Here is a 9,035-nt window from a genome sequence, read left to right as displayed (position 1 = left end):
TTTTTCTCTTTCCACCATGGGCGACCAAACGAAGGAAGATAAACCTACACCAGTTGTTGTTCAATCCGACAACTTTAATTTTAATATTGGAGTGTTGTGGATGAGACAAATATGATTTATGGGCACCTCTGATCGAGATGCATATTGCAGGACGTCGAAATATGGGATATCTTCGGGTTCGACTAAGGCACCTTCTGAAGATGATCCCAAATATGACGATTTGGAAGCGATGACCAGAGGGTCAAAAGTCGCTTTTGTCCTCTATGAAGCCGCACTGATGAGATGATATATCCGCTGACGATCGCAGTAGCAATCCGAAGACTCTAAAACGGCTTTCCTTGATGAGCAGAATGAAGTTCGTGTGTATACTTTGAGCCATAAGGCATCTCGCCTCCGTCAAAATGGGAGGCCAGTATCCATCTACTTTAGTGAACTCTTTGAAATTTTTCAGGAGTTGGATCACTACAGTAAGGTGGCTATGCATTGTGATAAAGATATCAAAGTCTATCAAGAGTCGCTTGAACGACAACACGTTTATCTTTTCTTGGGAGGCCTTGATGATGAGTTTGAGCAAGTTAAAGGAGAAATTTTGCGCAAAGAACCACCACGCGGGCTCCAGGGATCATATGTTTATGTTCGTAGGGAATTTGATCGGAAGGAGGCTATGAAGCAAGAAGGCGAGAAGGCAGAGGCCATGGTGGTCCGCAACAGGTCCTCCCACAACGGTCTAGTCCATCAGGTTCAACTAGCCGGCCTTCCACTGTGAACTCCTCCTCGCATCGGCCTAATGCCGGATCCATTCATGCTCGGCCTGAAGATTGATCACTCCAAATTGGTGTGTACTCACTGTGGACTTGGGGGTCATTCGAAAGCTAGGTGTTTTGAATTGATTGGGTATCCTGAAGGATCGAATAAGACTCGTGATCCCCGTTACAACAAACAGCGAGCTACCACAATGACACAAAAGATGAACTAATCGGCATCTGCATTAGTTACTACTACCGTAATGAGGGTAAGGTTTTGCAAATTTCTGATTCTGTTAAGAATACTACTTGGATAATTGACTTTGGTGCTACGACACATATGACATTTGATTCTAAATTGGTCCACACTGTTAACCCCTCCACTTAGTCATGTGTCACCATCTGTGGATGGCAGTGCCACTCCAATTATTGGGAGGGCCTGCGCTCTCACCGATACTTTGGACCTTGATATGCATTGTTGTTCCATCCTTGATTACAACTGTTGGTCCGTCGCAAATCTCACGGCTGGTGCTCGGGCCGAGGAGATGCGCGTCAACACGTGACGCGTCATTCTTTTGGATCGTGGGTTGTGCGTATGCCAAAGACGGTCTACCGTGCGTTGAGATGATGATGAGGTTCGGGTAGAAGATGGTTTAAGTGTTGCGCTTGTTTTACCTCAACTCCTAATCAAACGATTGTGGCCGAGTGAGGAACGAATCTCGGCCGTTAAGTTCACGGCCTGAGCTACAAGGCCGTTTAGTGGTGGTGTTGGTGGCGAGTTTTAGGTGGTGCTCCGGCACGTTGCTCAGAGAGCGACGGTCGTATGATATATGGGGTGAGTGAGGTGATAACAGAGATGGTGCTCCGGCACCTTGAAAATCAAGGGTCGTATGATATATTGATGGATGGATTTTCTTTACAATCTACCACTTACTCCTAAGAAAGCAAATAAATGGTATTGAAAGTGCATTACAAGAAAATATAATTTGCTCCGTGGTAGGCTTTTGGTTTTGGTGTTTGAACCCTTGAACGTAGTCCTAAGCTTAGTATTTATAAGAGTCCTGGAGGGACATTCGAGGCTGATAAGACCTGCGCGGTGGAGCTGACCGGGGCAAGTGGGTAGTCAAATCGGCATTTGGGATCGTGAAGTATGGTGGTCTGGGGTTGAGAAGCATGGTGGTGTGACCCCCATAGATCTCGGCAAATCTCGGCCACCGCCTTGATCGTGGGTTCTGCCTCCTTGGCCGTGGGAACGCATTTAATGCCCTGGACTGGTGGTTGATGATCTGACCCTAAGTCGTAAGATTACTTGTGAGAATGTCTGCGCCTAACCACCCTGATTCCAATCACCAAATCCGACTTCACCACTCCTCGTGCATTGAATGCTTCTTATGACTAGTGGGTTTTGCTGCGAAGTCAGAGGCATTACTTCATTAGAATGAAGCGTGGGGCCCTGAGGCCACGTGGCGATTCAACCACAGCTTTTTCGGTCCGTGTCTTTTGCGGCCTTCGGCCTTGGTCTTCAAAACTGCGGTCGCGAGGCCGAGGATTCTCCCTTTGCAGCTTTTCTTTTGCTCTTAGGAGGGCGAAATGCTTAACGAAACGCTAGGCGCCAGGGCCGAAGGGAAGTCCCTTCAATTAGTTCATGACCGTGTTTTATTAGGTACAAACACAACCTACTTTCTGTCACTCAACTATCCATTGCTTTGAATTATGTTGTTGTTTTTTGGCCTCACTATTGTGTGTTTAAGGACATCCAGACTCGGCGGACGACTGGTTATGACATTAGGAAGGGGAAGTTATACTACATGGATTTGACATTGGACAGTACTTCTTGCATGACTAAAGCTCTGTCGGTGGACACCTCACATGGGGAGCCAAAAGCTAGAGCTGATATTTGGTTGTGGCATTGTCGCTTAGGACATGCTTCATTTGGTTATTTATAGAAACTTTTTCCGAGTTTGTTTGTTAAGTGTGATGTTTCGAGTTTCAAATGTGATGTTTGTGAACTGGCTCATAGCCATCGTGTCTCTTTTCCACCTAGTTTACATAAAAGTTCAATGCCTTTTATGATTGTTCATTCTGATGTTTGGGGTCCATCTAAAATTGCAACTTTGGGTGGTGCCCGGTGGTTTGTTACTTTTATTGATGACTGTACTCGAATGACATGGGTAGTTTTGTTGAAAAATAAAAGTGATGTATGTTCTGCCTTTCAGAAGTTTCATAGAATGGTTCTCACACAGTATAACAAACAGATACAAGTACTTCGGAGTGATAATGACAAAGAATATGCGAATGTTGATTTCCAAACTTTTTTAACTGCCCATGGTATTAATCATCAGAAAACGTATCCATATACTCCACAACAGAATGGTGTTGCCAAAAGGAAGAACCGGCATCTCCTGAATGTGGTTTGTGCTTCGTTACTTGAAGCACATACCCCTCTCTCTTGTTGGGGTGAAGCTCTTGTGTCCGTGCTTATTTGATCAATAGAGTGTCTTCTCGTACTGTGGAGTTCTAGACACCGCACCACCTCCTGACCTCATCGATTCCTACCCCACCTTCTCCATATCTCCTACCCCATGTTTTCGGCTGTGTGGCTTATGCACCTCTTCATAAGCAACAACGGAGTAAGTTGGCACCTCGAGCTATGTAGTGTGTCTTTGTTGGATATGCGTCACAACATAAAGGCTATTGGTGTTGTCATTCCCCGACACAGAAGATGATTGTCACTATGGATGTGACATTTCATGAGTTGACCATGTATTATTACTCACCTGAGTCTTCACTTCAGGGGGAGAGAAGACGAGAAGTGCAGACTCTGGATTATATGGTCATACCAAATCATGTTGTTGTGGATAATTTGGATGAAAGTGGTGACAATTCCTTGGATGAAAGTGGTGAAAATCCACCAATGACCGAACCAGACACAGCATCAGTGCCGATGTTGCAGCATGCACCAACTGAACAAATGACACTTAAACTAGATGTACAACACCAGTCTGATCCGATAACTGAACCGAATGAACCTATGATGCCCGAGCCTAATGCCGCCAGTGTAACTAATCTCCACCAATGATGGATGTCCATCCAACACATCTTCCACCAAGAAGAAATCGAGGTATTCCAAAACGCACCTATGAACCTAATCCTACAAGTAAAGTAAAATATCCCATGAGTAATTATGTGACCACTAATCATCTATCAAAATCAAATAAGTCATTTGTGTGTCAATTATCTTCTATATGTATTCCTAACAGTATGCAGGAAGCCTTATCATATCAAAATTGGCAAGCCGCAATGGAGGAGGAGTTGAGGTCATTAAAGAAGAATGACACATGGAAAATAGTTGATTTACCAGTTGGGAAGAAACCTGTGGGGTGCAGATGGATTTTTACAGTGAAGTATCTGGTAGACGGAACAATTGATCGCTACAAGGCTAGATTAGTTGCAAAAGGGTACTCACAAAAATATGGGATTGATTATACAGAGACATTCGCACCAGTAGCAAAGATAAATGCAGTTTGTGTCTTATTATCCCTGGCGCGAACTTAGATTGGCTTTTGCATCAATTTGACGTAAAGAATGCATTTCTACATGGAGAACTAACAGAAGAAGTTTATATGGTCTCAAACAGTCACCCAGAGCTTGGTTTGGGAGATTTACACAGGCTATGAGATGATTTGGTTATAAGCAGAATAATTCAGATCATACTTTGTTTATAAAGCAAAAAGATGGTAAAATTACAGCACTTATAGTTTATGTTGATGATATGGTGGTTACAGGAGATGATGAAAAGGAGCGCTTAGTAAAATTACACAGGCTAGTTGCACGGTCTAGTGTAGAAGCAGAATATCGTGGCATGGCATTGGGAATATGTGAGATACTTTGGATTCGGAGTCTATTGAAGGACTTAGGCCACCTAAGTCCTTCACCTATGAAGTTGTTTTGTGATAACCAAGCCGCACGTGATATTGCACATAATCCAGTACAACACGACAGAACCAAACATGTTGAGGTGGATCGATTCTTTATTAAAGAAAAAATAGAAGGGAAGATTATTGAGGTACCACCAATCCGGACAGAAGATCAGCTAGCAGATATATTGACAAAGGTTATTATAAGTCACGTGTTTTCTAGGTTCCTATCCAAGTTGGGCATGTGTGACATCTATGCACCAACTTAAGGGGGAGTGTTGACTTTTGTATATAATTAGGTTTCCTAGTTATAGGCGTAAAAGCTGTATTTAGTTATTCCTCCTTTAACTAGGATTGGTTTCCTTGTAGGGATTGTACTCTTTGTATAAATATCCTCTAAAGAGAAGAATAATATAGTTTTCAAGTTCTCTCTATTTCAACTATATCCATTGGTTGGTTTTGACTTTGGGGCCTCTATTGCTCCTTCAGTGCGCTATTGGGCAGTGTTGACCATGTTATGCGGATCTAGGCATGCACGTTGTTGCAATTTGCAAAGGTCAAAAGTGTATCTATGCTTTGTAGCCTTCAATGTTTGTACTCTCTCTCTCTCTCTCTCTCTCTCTCTCTCTCCATGGACATGGATCGAGTTGGAATCCATTGAGCTTATTGACCATGTTCAAGTTCCCTGATACTAACTTCAACAGTACACAATTCCTTACAGTTATATGATGATAACCTCACAATGATCACAAATTGTATACCCCTTGAATCCATAGATAGCGATATTCCGAATTCATTTAGAAATAGCGATATTCTAAAATCGAACTAAGAATAACTTAGTGATCTACTTGTAATGGACATTTGTCTCAATATTCAAAAAATAAGTGTAACTCTTGGCATTCGTTCACTATTTAATGAAAAAGAAAACAATAATGATATAAGATTGATTGTTAAATTAATTAATTTTTTAGTATCTTGTGCTAGCATGTATTAATTACTAATGGGCTGCCACTACTTACAACCATTTATGTAAGTTGACTTTTTCCCTCTCTTTTTTATTTTCTTTCTCTAGGCAAAGTCAATTGCTTCTCATTTATGTAAGTTGACTTTCTCCCCCTCCTTTATATTTTCTTTCTCTAGGCAAAGTCAATTGATTCTCATTTATGTAAGTTGACTTTCTCCCTCTCTTTTTTTGCATGTCAATGACCTAATCGCTTCTTCCTCACTATATTATTTTGAAAACTACTGATTTTAATTACAATATCTCATCATAAATTGTTCTTTATTTTTATTTATTTTTTGTGAAAAATGGAAGCAATTAATATCTGATATGCTCTAGAAAAGCGATATAGCATTTTATTCGAAGAGAAGAATGAAACAAGTACAAAAACTGGCTATGTCTTAGAGGCTATACTAACTAGTTGTAGTTTAGTTGTATAAATCCCAATGCATATAGTTAGGTACCCTCATACCATTTCTTTGTTCTCACTCCATCTCTTTGCTTCATCTCTAAGGCCACCTCCAGCGCAGGCCCCTTTCAGGGTTTGGACCTCCAGCGCGCGATGCAGGCAAGCCCAGGTTCCACTAGCTCGGGCAAGCCCGAAGGTGATCTGCTGAGCTTCAGCCCGAAGGCGCTGACATCATAGAGCAAAAAAATAACAAAAAATTATGGATGTTTTCCCTATAAATACATAACAATTTTATTCACTTTCCACATCTAATCCTCAAACAAACTTTTCTCCTTCCAATATTTGTAAATTGTAATAATTTTTTTTTCTTGCATTTGTAAATTGTTTATATTTTCTCCATATTTATTTTTTTCTTGCATAATCATTTTATTTCTTGCATTTCTAAATTGTTTATATTTTGTTGCATATTCTTTCTTTTTTTTCTTGCCCTTACCCTAGCCTTTTGGAGTGGAACCAAAAAAGGCAAGACTGCCACTATTCACGTGAAAAGTAGCAGTATTGCCTTGCCTTTGCCTTTGCCTTAGCCTTTTGGGGTGGACATGCTCTAAGTTGAAGAGAACAGCACTAATGATGCATCCAATCATGCTAATATTACATCCAATCACCACGACATCAGAGCCTTGAATTCCTCATCCTCATATCACTCTACTGATCATACGTGATTTCAGGAATTATATCAATCTCTTGTAATCTTTGTTATCTTGTTTCCTTCTAGGACTAATATTACCATATGTGTTGTATCAATAGTCAAACTGTAATTGTATAAAGCAAGCATGAATAGAAATCAATGATCATCGAGCTATTCCCCAAATATCTGCTATGTTCTAATTCTTCTTCACTGTTATTATTTCTCTATATAAGTGACCTGAACAAACAAAGACAGCACAAACACCAATGGCCTCGGGTTCCCCACTTCAATCCAAGTCTCCCTACACCTCAAATATCTTCTTCTTTTGTCTTCTCCTCCTCTCAACAAATCTCCTCACTTTGTTCTTTTCCTCATCCTTTTCCATCTGCTCTCTCAAATCTCTCTCCACCGCAGCAACCACCGCTGACCTTGCAAAACCAACCACGGGATTAAACCTCCCGGAGGCCCCTACCAAAGACACATCCGATCTCCCACCCGAATTCCTTGCCTTTGCATCCGGACAACTCCTCCCATTTGGCTACAACATCAACTTTGACTCCAACACCATTTACCCTGCAGTTGGCCAAGCATGCACGCTCTTCCCCGATCTCCTCAGCCGCTTCATGTCCTACAAAGTCAACGGGTCGTGTCCGGATGACGAGTTTTTAGCCCAAAGGCTCCTCCTCAAAGGCTGCGAGCCTTTACCCCGCCGCCGCTGCCACCCTGCCGCAAACGCTAACTATGTGGAACCCTATCCTCTTCCCAAAAGCTTGTGGTCCACACCATCCGACTCCTCAGTCGTATGGACAGCTTACAAATGCAAAGACTACAACTGCCTCGTCAACAGAAAGAAAAACCATAATGGTTTTGACGACTGCTTAGACTGCTTTGACCTTCAAGGAAATGAGAAAACTCGGTGGGGAGGCAAAGGAGGAGGGCTAGACTTCGGTGTGGATGAAGTCTTGGGGTTCAAGAAACCCGGGACGATACGAATCGGGCTGGACATTGGCGGCGGAGTGGCCACATTCGCTGTGAGAATGAGGGAAAGGAACGTCACAATTGTGACAACTTCAATGAACTTGAACGGTCCTTTTAACAGCTTCATAGCTTCAAGAGGGGTTGTGCCTTTGTACATAAGCATTTCACAGAGACTGCCTTTTTTCGATAACACTTTGGATATTGTGCATTCAATGCACGTTTTGAGTAATTGGATACCAACGACGTTGCTTCATTTTGCGGTGTTTGATATCTACAGAATCCTTAGGCCTGGGGGGTTGTTTTGGCTTGACCATTTTTTCTGTGTAGGTGAGCAGTTGGAAGAGGTCTATGGACCGCTCATTGAGAGCGTTGGGTTCAAGAAGTTGAAGTGGGTTGTTGGGAGGAAGCTTGATCGTGGGCCGAAGCTACGGGAGATGTACCTTTCGGCTTTGCTGGAGAAACCATTGAAGAATTCTTGGTGATTAATTTGTTAAGAAAGAGAAGGAAAAAAAAGAAGAAGCCTTATGTCCTTTTCTCTTTCAATTTAAACAAGAAATTATAGAATAATACGATAGTACGGTCACGTGATATATCATGCACTTAATTAGACTTTGTAAATTGGTGTGTTTTGTAGGACATGAAACCAAATGGATAGATTTGATAATTAAAAAAATAGATAAATAAATAAATCTTCGTGCGGCCTTCCTAAAAAGTGACCAGCCCGCCATGTCATCGGCATGGACTAGCACACATAGGCTGCATTTCGATTAAAGTAAATTTGATAGAAAAATTTTGGAATTTTTTTTTTCAAGATTAAATTTTTTAAAAGAACTAGAAAGTCTTAGATTGAATGTATTTTGATAACTAGATAGAGTACATTTAAAATGGATATGAAATAACTAAAACGCAATGAATATTTTAAATTTTATTTTATTTTTATTCAAATCATGAAATTATGTAAATTCCTAATATTGGGTTTAAAATCCCAGATTCCTAGCCAGGAAAGCATCTTGAGGATGCATGAACTATCAGACAAGTTTCCAAACTGTCACATTTATGTCCAAATTTCGTGAATTACGATTTTGTCCTCTTCCAAGGCAATTTCCAGGTGGACCTGAGGTTGGATAAATATAAATATACATATTCTTATAGAAAATTAATAAAATCAATGCGTTGTAATTGTGAAAATATTAAAAAAGAATGCATGCATATTAACACTTTGGCCTACAACCTGGAAAAAAGAAGAAGAAAAAGTAACTTTTTCTTGGCCATATTCAACCCCTCGATTTCATCGACCAGT

At 41.1% G+C, this 9,035-nt stretch overlaps 1 protein-coding gene across 1 annotated transcript; it reads left to right on the top strand.

Annotated features, from left to right (window-relative positions):
* Positions 1–6,942: 6,942 nt before the first annotated feature.
* Positions 6,943–8,428, top strand: LOC103342529 (putative methyltransferase At1g29790). Its single transcript, XM_016796795.2, has one exon. The coding sequence runs from the start codon at positions 7,024–7,026 to the stop codon at positions 8,215–8,217; it is 1,194 nt and encodes a 397-aa protein (XP_016652281.2). The 5' UTR covers positions 6,943–7,023; the 3' UTR covers positions 8,218–8,428.
* The last annotated feature ends 607 nt before the right edge of the window (positions 8,429–9,035 follow it).

Source organism: Prunus mume, linkage group LG4 (assembly GCF_029339155.1).
Source record: "Prunus mume cultivar Tortuosa linkage group LG4, ASM2933915v1, whole genome shotgun sequence".
Lineage (NCBI taxonomy): Eukaryota > Viridiplantae > Streptophyta > Magnoliopsida > Rosales > Rosaceae > Prunus > Prunus mume.
Note: the sequence above shows the minus strand (reverse complement) of the source record. Positions and strands in the feature narration are given on the sequence as shown.

What these genes read in the sequence shown, in the direction of transcription:
- LOC103342529 (XM_016796795.2), top strand. Translation starts at nt 7,024, where the DNA reads ATGGCCTCGGGTTCCCCACTTCAATCCAAGTCTCCCTACACCTCAAAT.